Genomic DNA, 19,625 nt, shown 5'->3' with positions numbered 1-19,625 from the left:
AAGTTTGGAAATGACCATATAACCATAATTATAGCTAAGCACTAGAAACGATAGGGACATAACTAAATAAATTATGGTACGTCCACACGTTAGCCAATGCAGCTTTTAAAAAGAATGAGAAAAATCTATGTACACTGAAACGTGTAGTTATCTCCAGGACATAATATTAAGTAAAAGAAACGAAGTATAAGTAGTGTATAGAATATGCTACATTTTTATGAGAAGGATAGTGATACAAAACAATGAAAAGATATACCAAAAATAGTAAAAATGATTACCTGTGGGGGAAAGAGGAAAAAGAATTAGGGGATGGCAAGAATGGGTGGGAAGCATCTCTGATTATACCACTGTTAAACAACAATGTAAATATTTTAAATAATTAAAGGTAAAAATTTAGAAGAGATAAAAATATTATTAAAAATTGAAAACAAACTGAAACTGGTGAACCTAATATAAACCAAGTTGTTGACATAAACCATACAAAGAAAAAAATTACTTTAAGTGCCTCTAAAACATATTTTGACTGCACTTTCTTAGTGAAATTAGTCCATTCAAAGAGGAAAAAAGAACAGCAAAGAAATAATTAATGGCATTTAAAAATTCTATTATTACTATTAAAATTGAAATTGCTATTTTGTTCACTTGCAAATTGCTATTTTGAAGCTATCATAGGCATATTGTAAGATAAAGAAAATAACAATTTATATTAATGCTATTAGGAAACAAGATTTTCATCACAGGGAGGGAAAGGTGGTGAAGTGAGGGAGAGTAAGTATACAAATCTCTTTTCATTTTATTTTTATTTTTTTTAACGTTTATTTATTTTTGAGACAGAGAGAGACAGAGCATGAACGGGGGAGGGGCAGAGAGAGAGGGAGACACCGAATCAGAAGCAGGCTCCAGGCTCTGAGCCATCAGCCCAGAGCCCGACACGGGGCTCGAACTCGCAGACCGCGAGATCGTGACCTGAGCTGAAGTCGGACGCTTAACCGACTGAGCCACCCAGGCGCCCCTGATCTCTTTTCATTTTAAATTTCAATTGGAAGTAATAATATAAGCTCATGATATTTTTTCTCTTTAAAAAATACATATTTCCTAATTTTGTCAACTGAAAAGACATAAAATCAACTGACCACCAGTAACCATGAAAACCCCTAACACCAGCCGGTAGCATCTAAATCACATCTTTCACTAAAGAAGAACCTAAAATCAGATATATGGTCACTTTCAGATTTGGAGAGTAAATGTACAACATGAGCCTGAAGAGTCTTGTGTCAGAGAGCAAGGAAATTACCAAAGGTCAATAGAGTTTGTCAACAGGACACAGGAGAGGGGCCAGCCGACTTACAGGGGCTCCCACAGGCCAAAGATAGGAGAATTTTGGCTTCAAAAATAATAATGAGTAAAATTGATTTAGCCACATAAATTCCACATGTTTATAATGATAACAAATTCTATAAACCTTCCTGACCATCACTCAAAATTGCTGGTGTACTAACTCATTACCCTATTAGAATAATTCATTGCCCCATTACAATTCCAGCTGATAAATTAGAATTCTAGCTGATAAAAGATTCATAGAATTTTTAAAATCTCCATTTTGCACCTCTGAACAAAAAAGTAGATCTAGGCAAAGATCATCAATGACTACTAAACCACTGGATCAAAAGTTGATGGGGAAATTTTGGTGGCAAAATCAGGCTCATATACTGAACCACTGATCAAACTTAATAAAAAAAAAAAAGTGGGATAACAGATATTTGTGCAAGAAGATGTAATTCAATAGTAAATACACAGCACTACATACAAAGTATTCTTTTTTCTGTTTTCTTTAATTTTTTGCAGTATAATTTATGTATAGTATAATGCACAAATCTTAAGTGCACAGCTGTTTCTATATCCCCAGAAAGTTCTCTAGTTGGTGCCTCTTGCAAGGCAACCTCCAGTCTGTAGGAAATATTGGGGACAGAGGAACAATTTAAATGACATCATGAAGAAACAATCAGTCAGATCAAGAATGTAGAATGTAGGTGCCTGGGTGGTTCAGCTGGTTAAGCGTCCAACTTTGGCTCAGGTCACAATCTCACAGTTCATGGGTTCAAGTCCCACGTTGGGCTCTGCACTGACAGCTTGTGGTCTGGAGCCTGCTTCAAATTCTGTGTTGCCCTCTTTCTCTCTGCCCCTCCCCCGCTCCCACTCTGTGTCTCTCCCTCTCAAAAATAAACATTAAACAAGAATGTAGAATGCAGTAGAATACAAATGACCCAGTTTCTCTAATAGCATAATAAAAGAGTTTTAAGAAACATAGAAACCAAATGCAATATGTGAAGCTTGAACAAACCAATTGTAAAAAGACATTCATCTTTGAGACAACTGAGGAAATCTGAATAAGGACTGAGTTTTCAAGTATATTTGAAAAATTATTGCTAATCTTTTGAGGTGTAATAATAGTATAGCAGTTATGTGGTTATCAGTTGGAGTAACATATTGAAATATGTATTCATTGGTGGAATGGTTGATATGAGGGATTTACCTAAAAATATTCCAAAAAAATAGTGTGTGGGGGGGGATAGATGAAACAAATTTGTCAAACTGTTGCTAACTTTTGAAGCTGAGTGATGGGTACATAGAGGTTCATTGTATTATAATCTCTGTACATTTGGGTATGCTTAAAAATTTCCATAATAATAAATCTTTTAAAATTTGCATGTCAAGAGTTGCCTCTGAGCTGAGACATAAGGATGCAGGAACTATCAGGCTACCTATTCCTAAGCACTTCTGAAGTTCTAGTTGAGGGACATGGACTACTCAGGCACTCCTAGACACTTGCAAAGGGAATTGAGAGAATGGACAAGTTTTTTTTTTTGAGTCTCAGAAGAGCTTATGACATAGTTAATGGTAGCTGTAGTTATTTATGAGATATATTATGATTCTTAGGAAAAGCTTCAATAGTCTATTGCTATCCACTTATTACACAATAACACAGAAACACATCTGCTAATAAAACCAAGGGTTTTGAGTTTCTTCCCTGATTTTCCAGGTCCTTACAAACACCAGGCATGAGTAGCACATAAGGTAAGCTACATGTTGTTAAGAAGTATAAAGCAAATAGGATGTTTTTTTTTTTAATTTTTTTTTTCAACGTTTATTTATTTTTGGGACAGAGAGAGACAGAGCATGAACGGGGGAGGGGCAGAGAGAGAGGGAGACACAGAATCGGAAACAGGCTCCAGGCTCCGAGCCATCAGCCCAGAGCCCGACGCGGGGCTCGAACTCACAGACCGTGAGATCGTGACCTGGCTGAAGTCGGACGCTTAACCTTAACCGACTGCGCCACCCAGGCGCCCCCTTTTTTTTTTTTTTAATTTTTTTTTTCAACGTTTATTTATTTTTGGGACAGAGAGAGACAGAGCATGAACGGGGGAGGGGCAGAGAGAGAGGGAGACACAGAATCGGAAACAGGCTGCAAATAGGATGTTTAATGTTTACGTGAAATTTGTACACCCACTAAATTTTTGGAGATCAAGGGATCAGAATGTTTTAACTGTCTTTGTCACATAAACAGACATGCTGTGTCATCACCCATGTACTTTATACTTGTATAAGTATACTCACCAATCTATGAACACGGAATTTTAGAGCTAAAAGGCATCTTTGACTCTCTAATTTAACAAATGAGAAACTGAGGCTCAGAAAAGTTAAGTATGATTTTCCAAAAGCCAGGACTATTTTTGAACTATAGTTTCCTCCCAGCTCTAAAACACACTGAAAGATATATTTCTACTTGAAAGCTTTTTAGAAAAATTACACTAAATGTGTACTTCCATTTTGAGACACATCCTGATTTTCAGAACATTAAAATGAAAAAGTATACATCTTAGAATTGAGAAAACATTGTATACTTCCAAAGTAGTTTTCTTTTAAGCTTATTGATTTATTTTCAGAGAGACAGAGAAAGCAAGCAGGGGAAGGGCAGAGAGAGGGAGAGAGAATATTGAGGCTCCACACTCTTAGCACAGAGCCCAAGACGGGGCTCAAACTCACAAACTGGGAGATCACGACCTGAGCCAAAACCAAGAGTTCGACACTTAACCGACCAAGCCACCCAGGTGCCCCCAAAGTAGTTATTTTTTGTAACACAGTGGTTTAAATTAGTGCTTCCCAAACTGACAGTCTTCAAGATACACAAAGAAAGTTATAATATTTGTACATGGTACACTGGGAAGGATATACAACCTGCAGTGATTGGCCCTCTGAACCCAGAGGACTGAGATGATCACAAGGTTGGGAAGTTATGTTTAAGTCAGTTGTAAGATATACATATTTTTAATAAATTGACAAATTGCTAGGATTTAGCACTTTTGTATTTCTTGTCCACATAAAGTAATTTAAAATTTTGGTACATTAGTTTAAATAGACACCTGGATATATAGATAACTGCCAAAATAATAAAGAAAGGCTAATTGTAGGCATATGCCAATTCTTACCTTTAACTTTTTAAAAACTATTTCTTTTTTCATTTTAATAGGAATCTTTTCCAGTTGTCTCATAACACTTCGTTTGCTTTTTCTCTGTCTTGACCAACAAAACATTTGATATACAGCCAATATCACTTACTCTGATCCCTTTTGGTCCTGGTGGCCCTGGAATTCCATCATCACCCTGAAAAATACAACAGATTTAGTTCTTGTTCCTCCAAAAATAACCCTCAAATAACTAATTTTAGATTATGACAATAAGAGACTTAAATTTTTGTGAATCTTTGTGAAAGTGAGAAACTTACTTACCCAAGGAAGAAGCATTTATTATTGAGACTGAAAGCACCTTATTTTTTATCATATAGAAAATAAGAAAGGTCTTGGGGTGTCTGGGTGGATCAGTTGGTTGTGCTTCTGACTTCAGCTGGGGTCATGATCTCACAGCTTGTGAGTTCAAGCCTCGCATTGGGCTCTGTGCTGACAGCTTGGAGCCTGGAGCCTGCTTTGGATTCTGTGTCTTCCTCTCTTTCTGACCCTCCCCTATTTGCATTCTGTCTCTCTCTCAAAAATAAAAATAAAACATTAAAAAATCTATAAAAAAGTAAGAAAGGTCTTTATTTACTGAGAAAACTGCTGATATGTAGTAGAAACTTTGTACCTGACCTGTAAAATTAATTGTGAAAATCATACAAGACAAAGATGTAGTGGTAGTGATACTCCTCAAATCATTTATGCATAAGGAAAATACAAGCTGAAAATGTGGGCATTTTCTATATATTTTTTAAACATTATTTTTAAAATTTTATTATATTTTCTTTTAATGTTTTATATTTGGGAGAGAGAGAGTGCAAGCGGGGAAGGGGCAGAGAGAGAGGAGGACAGAGGATCCCAAGTGGGCTCTGCGCTGATAGTGGAGAGCCTGATGCAGGGCTCCAACGCATGAACCCTGAGATCATGAACTGAGCCAAAGTCAGATGCTCAACCACTCAACCAACTGAGCCACCCAGGCGCCCCAGGCAGTTTCTATATTATGTCAGTCTGCTGCCATGCTGGTAATAAATGACATCATCTGAGCCTAAGTACGTGCTGATCTTGAGTTTGCTGTTCTAAACCTTTGCTTTGTTTTATAAGGCACTTTCTACAGGAAGAGCTTAGGAAAGAACAAGAACAAACCAGACACTCCTTTCTAGTTTCTTCTGTTGACTGTAAACAAAAGAGGCTGACCACATGTGTGTTAATCTATTTACCCATTTCTAGTTACAATTGCATTGCTGAGAATTTGAGGTTTTGTCTAAGTTTTTTTTTTTTTAATTTTTTTCAACGTTTTTTATTTATTTTGGGGACAGAGAGAGACAGAGCATGAACGGGGGAGGGGCCGAGAGAGAGAGAGACACAGAATCGGAAACAAGCTCCAGGCTCTGAGCCATCAGCCCAGAGCCTGACGCAGGGCTCGAACCCACGGACCGCGAGATCGTGACCTGGCTGAAGTCGGAGGCTTAACCGACTGCGCCACCCAGGCGCCCCTCACTAAGTTTTTATTAACTAGTTTTTTAGAATAAAGAAAACCCAATTCTGCTCCAAAAGATGGGAATTTCAGTGGAACATATAAGCTAGTAGGCCACCACCTGAAGCGTTTAGACAGATTTTATTAAACTGAGACATCTTGCTTTACACAAGTGGTTTCTAAATCACACAACTCACAACCTTAGAGGCTCCACTGGGGGTTCCTTGATGCTTATGTCACTACCTGCTTTCAATCAGCGCAGCTTTGTTTTTATGTTTTATGTGGGGCTTCCGGGAAAAGCTTCATTTGGGAAAAGGGTTACCTGGTATATTAGTTTCTTATGCTGTTTTTATAAATTACTACAAACTTAGTGGCTTAAACCAACACAACCTTACTGTTCTGGAAGTCAGAAGTATGACAGTGGTCTCAGTGGCAGAACACTGTTGCTTTCTGGAGGTTCTAGGAGGATAAATCCATTTCGTTTCTTCCAGCTTCTAGAACAGCCAGCCTTCCTCAGCTCTTCAATCTTCAAAGCCAGCTATGGTTGAATGAATCTTTCTAACACTGCATCACCTCTACACTGATTCTTCTGCCTCCCTCTTCCACATTTAAAGGACTCTTGTGATTATACTGGGCCCACCTAGATAATCCAGAATAATCTCTGTGGTTGAAGACCAGCTGATAAGCAAATTTAATTTCATCTGCAATCTTAATTTTGCTTGTCTATATAAACTAACATATTCACAAATCCCGAGGATTAGGTCATGGACATCAATTAGGAGATGGGCATTATTCTGTCTACTATCCTTAACTTTTTAAAAAGTTTAATAATCTCTTTCCACAACAGACTCATCTCTAAGGAGATTAAAGTAAATCCAATTGTATTTTATTTTTTTTTTAAATATTAACTTTATTGTGAAATTGGTTTCCATACAACACCCAGTGATCATCCCAACAGGTGCCCTCCTCAATCCAATTCTATTTTAAAACAAGGAGAAGACTGCTTAATGAATCTTTTTGGGTCTTTCCACAAAAGGCAGGTATAAGACAAAGATTCCTTAATGTTGTACTGGTTGTACTAACCAACATGGTTAAATAAGAGACAGATAATAGAGGTACAAAAATTGGAAAGGATGAGGCAAAACTACCACTAAAAGCAAATAAATGATTGTATGAGTGGAAACCCAAGAAAATTACATGAAAACCACTATAATCAATAAGGTAACTCAGGAAGATAACTGTACACAAAATTAATATGAGAAAATAAATAGCCTTCTTATATACCAACTACCAGTTAGAAAACATAATGGAATAAAATATACAGTTTACAGTAGCAAAAGCAGGATAAAATATTTGGGGATAAACTTAAGAGATGTGCAAGATTCATAAGAAGAAAAGGTTAAAACGTTTCTGAAGTTCAAAATGGGAAATAAGAACAAATGGAAAGGCATTCCATGTTCTTGGATAATAGGAGTCAACATAAAAAATGATCAATTCTCAATAAATTTAGTTAAAATTTGACACAATAAACAGAAATAACATGAGTTTTGAAAAGACAACTAGATAAGGTGACTCTAAAGTTCATATGGAAAAATAAATAAGCAAGAACATTCAGGAAAATTCTGGGGAAAAAAAGAGCAGTAAGGGGACGCTAGCGTTGTCAGATACAAAAATACAGCATAATACATCAATAATTAAAATAGTTTGGTTCTGACATTTGAATAAACATATCATTGGAAGAGTATGGAAGGTCTAAAACAAGTGCGTATATTCACATGATTTTGGTTTATAATGAAAGTGGCACTGCAAATCAATGGGGAAGTTTACATTGGGACATACTTGTGAGGACATTTGTAAAAAAATAAACATGGAACTTACATCACAAACCGCACACCAGGATGAATTAGAAATAGATAAAATATTTACATGAAATGAAACTATTAATATACTTGGATAAAACATGCGAAAATTATTTTATAATCTTACAGTGGGGAAGGCATTTCCTACTCAAAATTCAAAAGCCATAAAGGATCCCTGAAAAACACAGATATACAAAAATATACACACACATGCACATACTCAGCAAAGACATGACCACCTAGGGGAAATAACTGCAACTCACAACACAGACCAAGGGTAATCTCCCTAATGTATAAATAGCTCATTAACATATAAAATTACCAATAATACAGTAGAAAAATGGGCAAATGATATGAAGACAGTTCACAGAAAACACAAATGATTCTTATACCTATGAAAAGATCCTTAATCTCACTCTTAATAAGAGAAATGCAATCTAAAAGCATTGAAAGACCATTTTCATCTATCAGATTGACAAAAAGTCAAGTCTCATAATACGGTTGGTGAAACTATAGGGAAATTGATCTTCCTGTATATTGCCAAACCAAGGATAAGTCATATAACTTCTTGGGGGGCAATTTGACAATATCCATAAAAATACATAAAAACATGTACCCTCCTTATGGTAATCTTACAGAGATAATCCCCTATTGGGGAAAGGAAGTCTATTAAAATTATACATCTTAGCAGCACTGTTTGTAGTGGCAAAAAACTGAAAATTATTTAACTAATCATCAATAGGGGACTGGCTTAACAAATTATGGTTTATACATGCAGTGGAATACAATCAAGTTATAAAAGATAATGAGGAAATTCTGTGTGTACTGACATGAGATGTCTACAATATATATTAAGTGAAAAACAAAGGCCAAACATGTTTAATATGCTACCAGTTTATAAACAAACGTAGGTAAAACTGCGTCTGTGTGTATATAAGCATGTATGTGCATGTATATATTTGTATCTGTGTGCATATCCATAAAAATTATTGAGCATATTCACAAGAAAGTACTAGAAATTAGTATCTGTTAGGGATATGTAGAATTCAGTGGCTAATGGATACAGGTGGAAAGGAAATCTTTTTCCCAATATACTTTCCTATGTTTATTTATTTTGTGTAAGTGAATATATTATCAAAAATTAATTTAATTTTATTTTTAAGAATAAAGAAATCCTCAGCATCACAAGCCTGGCAGTGTGCAAGTAGCCCAGACGGGCCACGCCACCCCACAGTGAATCCCGCCCCTAGGAGAGGGGAAGAGAAGGCACACACCAGTCTGACTGTGGCCCCAGCGGTGGGCTGGGGGCAGACATCAGGTCGGACTGCGGCCCCGCCCACCAACTCCAGTTATACACCACAGCACAGGGGAAGTGCCCTGCAGGCCCTCACCACACCAGGGACTATCCAAAATGACCAAGCGGAAGAATTCCCCCCAGAAGAATCTCCAGGAAATAACAACAGCTAATGAGCTGATCAAAAAGGATTTAAATAATATAACAGAAAGTGAATTTAGAATAATAGTCATAAAATTAATCGCTGGGCTGGAAAACAGCATACAGGACAGCAGAGAATCTCTTGCTACAGACATCAGGGGACTAATGAACAGTCACGAGGAGCTGAAAAACGCTTTAAAGGAAATGGAAAACAAAATGCAAACCGCCACAGCTCGGATGGAAGAGGCAGAGGAGAGAATAGGTGAACTAGAAGATAAAGTTATGGAAAAAGAGGAAGCTGAGAAAAAGAGAGATAAAAAAATCCAGGAGTATGAGGGGAAAATTAGAGAACTAAGTGATACACTAAAAAGAAATAATTTACGCATAATTGGTATCCCAGAGGAGGAAGAGAGAGGGAAAGGTGCTGAAGGGGTACTTGAAGAAATCATAGCTGAGAACTTCCCTGAACTGGGGAAGGAAAAAGGCATTGAAATCCAAGAGGCGCAGAGAACTCCCTTCAGACGTAACTTGAATCGATCTTCTGCACGACATATCATAGTGAAACTGGCAAAATACAAGGATAAAGAGAAAATTCTGAAAGCAGCAAGGGGTAAACGTGCCCTCACATATAAAGGGAGACCTATAAGACTCGTGACTGATCTCTCTTTTGAAACTTGGCAGGCCAGAAAGAATTGGCACGAGATTTTCAGGGTGCTAGACAGAAAAAATATGCAGCCAAGAATCCTTTATCCAGCAAGTCTGTCATTTAGAATAGAAGGAGAGATAAAGGTCTTCCCAAACAAACAAAAACTGAAGGAATTTGTCACCACTAAACCAGCCCTACAAGAGATCCTAAGGGGGACCCTGTGAGACAAAGTACCAGAGACATCACTACAAGCATAAAACATACAGACATCACAATGACTCTAAACCCGTACCTTTCTATAATAACACTGAATGTAAATGGATTAAATGCGCCAACCAAAAGACATAGGGTATCAGAATGGATAAAAAAACAAGACCCATCTATTTGCTGTCTACAAGAGACTCATTTTAGACCTGAGGACACCTTTAGATTGAGAGTGAGGGGATGGAGAACTATTGATCATGCTACTGGAAGCCAGAAGAAAGCTGGAGTAGCCATACTTATATCAGACAAACTAGACTTTAAATTAAAGGCTGTAACAAGAGATGAAGAAGGACATTATATAATAGTTACAGGGTCTATCCATCAGGAAGAGCTAACAATTATAAATGTCTATGCGCCGAATACCGGAGCCCCCAAATATATAAAACAATTACTCATAAACATAAGCAACCTTATTGATAAGAATGTGGTAATTGCTGGGGACTTTAACACCCCACTTACAGAAATGGATAGATCATCTAGACACACGGTCAATAAAGAAACAAGGGCCCTGAATGAGACACTGGATCAGATGGACTTGACAGATATATTTAGAACTCTGCATCCCAAAGCAACAGAATATACTTTCTTCTCGAGTGCACATGGAACATTCTCCAAGATAGATCATATACTGGGTCACAAATCAACCCTTCATAAGTTTACAAGAATTGAAATTATACCATGCATACTTTCAGACCACAATGCTATGAAGCTTGAAGTCAACCACAGGAAAAAGTCTGGAAAACCTCCAAAAGCATGGAGGTTAAAGAACACCCTACTCACGAATGAGTGGGTCAACCAGGCAATTAGAGAAGAAATCAAAAAATATATGGAAACAAACGAAAATGAAAATACAACAATCCAAACGCTTTGGGACGCAGCGAAGGCAGTCCTGAGAGGAAAATACATCGCAATCCAGGCCTATCTCAAGAAACAAGAAAAATCCCAAATACAAAATCTAACAGCACACCTAAAGGAAATAGAAGCAGAACAGCAAAGGCAGCCTAAACCCAGCAGAAGAAGAGAAATAATAAAGATCAGAGCAGAAATAAACAATATAGAATCTAAAAAAACTGTAGAGCAGATCAACGAAACCAAGAGTTGGTTTTTTGAAAAAATAAACAAAATTGACAAACCTCTAGCCAGGCTTCTCAAAAAGAAAAGGGAGATGACCCAAATAGATAAAATCATGAATGAAAATGGAATTATTACAACCAATCCCTCAGAGATACAAACAATTATCAGGGAATACTATGAAAAATTATATGCCAACAAATTGGACAACCTGGAAGAAATGGACAAATTCCTGAACACCCACACTCTTCCAAAACTCAATCAGGAGGAAATAGAAAGCTTGAACAGACCCATAACCAGCGAAGAAATTGAATCGGTTATCAAAAATCTCCCAACAAATAAGAGTCCAGGACCAGATGGCTTCCCAGGGGAGTTCTACCAGACGTTTAAAGCAGAGATAATACCTATCCTTCTCAAGCTATTCCAAGAAATAGAAAGGGAAGGAAAACTTCCAGACTCATTCTATGAAGCCAGTATTACTTTGATTCCTAAACCAGACAGAGACCCAGTAAAAAAAGAGAACTACAGGCCAATATCCCTGATGAATATGGATGCAAAAATTCTCAATAAGATACTAGCAAATCGAATTCAACAGCATATAAAAAGAATGATTCACCATGATCAAGTGGGATTCATTCCTGGGATGCAGGGCTGGTTCAACATTCGCAAATCAATCAACGTGATACATCACATTAACAAAAAAAAGAGAAGAACCATATGATCCTGTCAATCGATGCAGAAAAGGCCTTTGATAAAATCCAGCACCCTTTCTTAATAAAAACCCTTGAGAAAGTCGGGATAGAAGGAACATACTTAAAGATCATAAAAGCCATTTATGAAAAGCCCACAGCTAACATCATCCTCAACGGGGAAAAACTGAGAGCTTTTTCCCTGAGATCAGGAACACGACAGGGATGCCCACTCTCACCGTTGTTATTTAACATAGTGCTGGAAGTTCTAGCATCAGCAATCAGACAACAAAAGGAAATCAAAGGCATCAAAATTGGCAAAGATGAAGTCAAGCTTTCGCTTTTTGCAGATGACATGATATTATACATGGAAAATCCGATAGACTCCACCAAAAGTCTGCTAGAACTGATACATGAATTCAGCAAAGTTGCAGGATACAAAATCAATGTACAGAAATCAGTTGCATTCTTATACACTAACAATGAAGCAACAGAAAGACAAATAAAGAAACTGATCCCATTCACAATTGCACCAAAAAGCATAAAATACCTAGGAATAAATCTAACCAAAGATGTAAAGGATCTGTATGCTGAAAATTATAGAAAGCTTATGAAGGTAATTGAAGAAGATTTAAAGAAATGGAAAGACATTCCCTGCTCATGGATTGGAAAAATAAATATTGTCAAAATGTCAATACTACCCAAAGCTATCTACACATTCAATGCAATCCCAATCAAAATTGCACCAGCATTCTTCTCGAAACTAGAACAAGCAATCCTAAAATTCATATGGAACCACAAAAGGCCCCGAATAGCCAAAGGAATTTTGAAGAAGACCAAAGCAGGAGGCATCACAATCCCAGACTTCAGCCTCTACTACAAAGCTGTCATCATCAAGACAGCATGGTATTGGCACAAAAACAGACACACAGACCAATGGAATAGAATAGAAACCCCAGATCTAGACCCACAAACATATGGCCAACTCATCTTTGACAAAGCAGGAAAGAACATCCAATGGAAAAAAGACAGCCTCTTTAACAAATGGTGCTGGGAGAACTGGACAGCAACATGCAGAAGGTTGAAACTAGACCACTTTCTCACACCATTTACAAAAATAAACTCAAAATGGATAAAGGACCTAAATGTGAGACAGGAAACCATCAGAACCTTAGAGGAGAAAGCAGGAAAAGACCTCTCTGACCTCAGCCGTAGCAATCTCTTACTCGACACATCCCCAAAGGCAAGGGAATTAAAAGCAAAAGTGAATTACTGGGACCTTATGAAGATAAAAAGCTTCTGCACAGCAAAGGAAACAACCAACAAAACTAAAAGACAACCAACGGAATGGGAAAAGATATTTGCAAATGACATATCGGACAAAGGGCTAGTATCTAAAATCTATAAAGAGCTCACCAAACTCCACACCCGAAAAACAAATAACCCAGTGAAGAAATGGGCAGAAAACATGAATAGACACTTCTCTAAAGAAGACATCCAGATGGCCAACAGGCACATGAAAAGATGTTCAGCGTCGCTCCTTATCAGGGAAATACAAATCAAAACCACACTCAGGTATCACCTCACGCCAGTCAGAGTGGCCAAAATGAACAAATCAGGAGACTATAGATGCTGGAGAGGATGTGGAGAAACGGGAACCCTCTTGCACTGTTGGTGGGAATGCAAATTGGTGCAGCCGCTCTGGAAAACAGTGTGGAGGTTCCTCAGAAAATTAAAAATAGACCTACCCTATGACCCAGCAATAGCACTGCTAGGAATCTACCCAAGGGATACAGGAGTACTGATGCATAGGGGCACTTGTACCCCAATGTTCATAGCAGCACTCTCAACAATAGCCAAATTATGGAAAGAGCCTAAATGTCCATCAACTGATGAATGGATAAAGAAATTGTGGTTTATATACACAATGGAATACTACGTGGCAATGAGAAAAAATGAAATATGGCCTTTTGTAGCAACGTGGATGGAACTGGAGAGTGTGATGCTAAGTGAAATAAGCCATACAGAGAAAGACAGATACCATATGGTTTCACTCTTATGTGGATCCTGAGAAACTCAACAGGAACCCATGGGGGAGGGGAAGGGAGAAAAAAAAAAGACGTTAGAGTGGGAGAGAGCCAAAGCATAAGAGACTGTTAAAAACTGAGAACAAACTGAGGGTTGATGGGGGGTGGGAGGGAGGGGAGGGTGGGTGATGGGTATTGAGGAGGGCACCTTTTGGGATGAGCACTGGGTGTTGTATGGAAACCAATTTGTCAATAAACTTCATAAAAAAAAAAAAACTGTATTGTACTCCTTAAATAGGTGTACTATATGATATGTAAAAGATATCTCAATAAAACTGTTAAAAAAGAAGGAAAAAAAAAAAAAAAGAATAAAGAAATCCTTTGTAAATTTTTATATATACAATCTATATATGTATTTGTTTTATATATCTTTACTTTCATATATAAGAATATATATTGGGAAGCCTTGGTGGCTCATTTGGTTAAGTGTCTGACTTTGGCTCAGGTCATGATCTCATAGTTTGTGGGTTCAACACCCACGTCAGGCTCTGTGCTGACAGCTCAGAGCCTGAAGCCTGCTTCAGATTCTGTGTCTCCCTCTTTCTCTGCCCCTTCTCCACTTGGGCTGTCTCTCTTTCTCTCAAAAATTAATAAATGTTAAAAAATTTAAAAAAGAATATACATATTAAAAAACAATCCTACCAAATTTTTGACTGAGCATATATGCCAACATATATGCATGTACTAGAACACCCAATCACATAAAAATTATAAAGTATAAATTCAGCTACATTGGGAAGCACGAAATCAGACTGGAGATAGAGGTACAAAGCTCTTCAAATTTAGAATCCCAAAAGTTTAGAAAGTAGTCCAACCTTTTCATTGTACAGATACTGAAATGGAACCACAGCAAAAGACTGGACTAATTTCTAAATCTAAAATGCATACAATCACACCATTAAAAGCTGTCATACTATTGTACAATAGTTCTAGTTAATGCTAAATTATTTCAAAGGGATTCTAAGGTAGTTAACTTTTTTTAATCTGCCGCAAATCTTTATTAAAAGTGCCACCTTTCAGCAAGCATGGTGCACAAGAAATTCAGCCCATAATTCACCTGGGTAAACTCAGGTGCAAGAAATGTATCTTTATTTTATTATGGTTCAAAGTAATTTCTATTTCAAAGCTAACATGACTGAACATTTCACTAACATGACTGAAATTTAATCTCAGTTGCTTGAAATCCCCATCTCATTTTTATAAGGCTGTGTCTAAATTATGGAGAGCTTAAGGAGTTCTGAGATGTTGAGGAGTGAGATAGTCCAGTCCAAGCTAGAATTCATTGAGATGTCCCACGCCAGTAGGACGCATGGATTACTGCTGAGTTAGTGCTCAGTTCCATCCACTTGACTCTTTCAGATCCAGCTGCTACTTCTGTGCCACTTCTGGGTACACAAGAAATAATCTGCTGTGTTTGCACTTCATTAGACATAAGAAATTCTGTTAAGTGCCCCATCTACTTAACTTCTAGGCAGTCATTTAGAGTCTTGCTTTTCCCTTAGTGTAAAGTTCTACTCAGAAAATTTAGTGCAGGTCCCTTCTGCTCTTGAATCTAACAAGACTACCTTGATATACTGTCACTTCCTCAGAGATCATGCCCAAGCACACCCCCACAATCTATGCTCTGATACAGTTAAGTGTTTACGAGTATTTATGTATTTAAATTAATTTCCTCCTTTATTGGAAAGACTACTTGATGAGTATCCATTTGATCTCCTTAATACTCTAATGACATACTGTACCACTATTAGATGAAATAAAATTAGGAAAAAAAAGGTTTTTAAAGTACTTTTCATTTCCAGGCAAAAAACAGAACTGGCCCCTTTCATGGTCAGTTCACCAGTCTACCTAATATAGATGGTAAAGGGCAATCAACCAAAAGAACTATTTTTAGAAAACCCAGAAACTTCTCCCAATCTTAGCATTCACTATTATCTCTTTGATTCCCTATCGTAACATGCACATAGGGTGATATCCTTGCTTATGGTATAGGAGAGATTGCCTACGCAGCAGTCAATGGGGAAAAGTCTTCCCAACTGATAGGAAAACAGTACCTTTGGATCCATGAGCCTGCACATAGGAAAGAAAGGGTGTATGAACCTATCCTCTCATCTTTCTCTCCCACAGAACAGCCTATGTGACATCTACCTCACCAAAGTCACTGATATACCTGTCCCAGGTAGTTGCCACGACTCTGAATTTGACAAACTGCTGAATATGTCACCCACCGCCCAACCCTATAGGTAAACACCTTACTGCTGTGCCACTGAATACAACAAAGGGACATGTCTCTAAACGTGAAACATTTTAGTACCTCAGATACCCCAACCGTATCACAGTGGACCTGATGTGTTGCCACAGTTGGACTCTGACACTACAGAAACAAAATGCCTCCTCACGTGTCAAATTTCTTCTGTCTGAGATGGGATTAACTGAAGCATCTGGGAAAAGGGAAATGAGATCTGCCACTAGGGCTATTTTGACCTCCATAGTGGTGGTTTCCTCCTCCCCTATACCTGTGCCCACCTGACACAAATTTTCCAATTCCACTTAAGTACCCTACCCACCAGAAGGAACTTTGGGCTGGCTGACTCCCATGGCAATCAACGGCTTTTATACTACCAGCACTGTGTGTGTGTCTCCCTTGGGGTATTATTATTTGGTAAAAGCCTGGCCTTCAACATTCCTACCAATGTAACACGTACCTACAGGGAATTGATAACAGACTGCCAAATATTCAAGACAGTCTCTCCTATTGAGCATATCAAACTAAACAGAGTAAGAGGGGAATTCCAAAACCAGGTGTTCTGGTTAGTGAGGAGAACTGTCACATGGTGGTATTGATTCTATTCATGTGTATGCTCCAGGCAAATTTTCCTACTCAGGGTCATTCAATTACAGCAAGTAATGTACAACCTGTCTTTGACCATTATTTAACTCATCAATGACACTACTTCAGTTTTGGAAGCAGAACAGACTAGCCTCAACACAGCCCTCAACTTTCTCTTGGCCGTCCAAGGCGAGATCCTCACTGGTACAGTTCCATGGGGAAAAATAGGACAGTGGGGGAAGTTGGTGCTTTTTCTAGTTAAACATTTTGTTTATTACACTGTCACAGTAAAAGGTTTGATTATTCCTTTCATTTTGGCTTGTTGCCTTAATCAGCTACTCTGACACCTGGCAGTTTAGCTCTCTCCAGCTCAGCTGAGCTCCTGATAAAATTCAGTTTTTGTTAAGGATACCAATAACTACATACAATTAGCAGCATCTTCCAAAACCATTTGAGTATGACAGTAATATTCAGTTTTTTAAACCAACAACAAAATATAGACTCTCAGCTATCCTATTATTTTATTTAGATATATTTTTAGTTGACTTGATACCTAGTCCCACATTTAAGATGACTTAATGCCTCTAGTATTACTGGATGGCAACCTGGTACATACCTTTTGTCCCCGAGGCCCTGGAGGCCCTTCTGGACCTGGAAATCCAGGCAAACCTGGATGGCCTTCCAAACCTGGAAACCCTCTCTCCCCCTGCAAACAAGAATGAAAGATGAATGAATTTTCAAGCAAAGGCATGGTTGAGATTCAAAAAGATCAAAAAATTATCTAGAGAAAACTAACTTAATTTAATGATACTAAATTCACAGTACCCACAAACAGGAGAAAACCTGTAAGATGTGAGTGGAAAACCACAAACCATTCTGAATTTGTCATATATGGTAATGCAATCAATTACTTTCCTGTAAAGGTAAAAAGCTTATCAGAGAAGAAACGAGGTTTAAACATACTGACATCAAGAGTTTACCACGGAAGATGGCAGTAAATCCAGGAAACCAGGTCTGTAGGGGTTACATAAAATAAATATGGTGCAGGGATGAAGAAGTGCAAAAGGAAACCATCTGAGAAGTTTTCAGATTTGTTGCAAAGTGGAAGAGTTGCAGAATTATCCAGAAGGGAAATTCATTACTGACTGGAGATAAATTAGTCAGAAAAGGGCTCTAGAACATCAAAAAGTTTATATTTTTCTTATTGTAAGATTAATACAAAAAGGAATGCATGGTTATTGTAGAAGCACAAAAAAGCATAAAAGAAAAAAAACACCAGGAGGAAGAGTTAAGATGGCAGAGTAGTAAGGGGACCCTGGGCTTGTCTCGTCCCTGGAACATACCTAGATCAACATCAAACCATTTTGAACACTTAGGAAATCGATCTGGGGATTAGCAGAACAATCCATAATTTGAGGGAGAGAATGCAGCAGGTACATGGTGAGGAGAGGTGAATTGGGGGAGAGAAGAGGCCGGTGCCACAGAGGAGGGAGCCGTTTTCATGGAAAGGAGAAAGAGAGAGGGGGAGATTGAGCAGGGCATCAGGTTTGCACAAGAAAGCACTGCCCCTGAAAGCAGCTAGAGAGAAAGAGTGAAGACACACACAGGAGACTGCATAAGAAAACAGTTCCCCAAAACCATTGACAGGGGAAAAGGGAGAGGGTTTCAATACTGCCAGTTTTTTGTAAACAGTGGAGCACAAAGTCTGGTTTCAGAGCCCAGTCCCTAGTGGTGCTCTAGCAAGGAAGGAGGGCAGAGCACCGGCAGCGGACAGCATGGTCTGAGGATCCCCTGGGTGACACAGAGAGAAGCGGTTCACCTGCTTGGACTGCATTTGATAGAGGTGATACGGCCTCTCCTCTGGCAAAAGACCCAGCGGGCATGTCATCAAGCTGCCATGTCATGTTCACCTCTATAGGAACAAAGACACCGGCTGAGGGCAACAAACCCTGGAGCCGGTTGTGTGTTGCAATTTACCATAAACTCTGAGCTGCTGCCACTGTGTGGTAGCACGACCATTTCTGGGACAAGCTGGCCACAGTGTGCACTGGCCACTGTGTGCAGAGACCGTGGGTTGGAACAGCGGGGATCTGTGAGGTGTGGGATTTTGAAACACAGCCACACCTGAGATAAAACTCTGGAGAGGGGCACAGCCTGGTAGGCAGACAGCTTGGACACAGATAAGAGGGAGATGGGGAGCTGATGGAAGCCAGGGACACAGGAGGTGTCAGGGGTGACTGATAGTGTGCCTACAAGGGCACGAACTTCCCATTCCGGAGACTTGAGAGAGCGATGAAAGAAACCATTTTCACCATTAGCCCACCAACACTGATCGACCTCAGTGAGCTAAACTGCGCCACCAAGTGGAGAACAGAGATAACATACCAAAGCCCTGACCACCTGCACACTCAGGCACATCTCCACTAGGGTAAGTGGGCCTGAGAATCACAACAGCAGGTCCCTCCCCGCATAAGACCAGCACAAATCCTTTCCAAGGACTTAGTCTACTGACCATAGACTGCTGCAAAGTTTCAGCTCTAGGGGAAACTGGATCTACCTTCATGTGGGTTTTTTTGTTTGCTTGTTCATTTGTTTTGTTGTTGCTTCTATTTTTTTGTTGTTTTTCTTTTCTTTTGTTTTTGGATACAGAACAAGCAACATTTTTTATCTTATTTGATCTTTAATTTATTTTATTATTTTTTACTTTTAAATTTTTAAATCTTTTTTCTCTCTTCTTTTTTTTTTCTACCAAGCTTCTCTTA

General features: G+C 38.5%; 1 protein-coding gene across 2 annotated transcripts in view; it reads right to left on the bottom strand.

The window, feature by feature from the left end:
- The window catches only part of COL4A5 (collagen type IV alpha 5 chain), a 260,757-nt gene that overhangs the window by 112,733 nt on the left and 128,399 nt on the right, over positions 1–19,625 (bottom strand). For both annotated transcript variants that reach the window (XM_047081902.1, XM_047081901.1), the window contains exons 3-4: positions 17,480–17,569; positions 4,618–4,662 (exon numbers count right to left, since the gene is read on the bottom strand). In XM_047081902.1, coding sequence (XP_046937858.1) covers positions 4,618–4,662; positions 17,480–17,569 — 135 coding nt within the window. The remainder of the gene's footprint in view (positions 1–4,617; positions 4,663–17,479; positions 17,570–19,625) is intronic.

Source organism: Lynx rufus, unplaced genomic scaffold (genome assembly GCF_022079265.1).
Source record: "Lynx rufus isolate CCGP_SWC_20201006 ecotype Redwood Valley unplaced genomic scaffold, mLynRuf1.p SCAF_19, whole genome shotgun sequence".
NCBI lineage: Eukaryota > Metazoa > Chordata > Mammalia > Carnivora > Felidae > Lynx > Lynx rufus.
The sequence above is the reverse complement of the archived record's forward strand: the minus strand, read 5'-3'. Positions and strand labels throughout refer to the sequence as shown.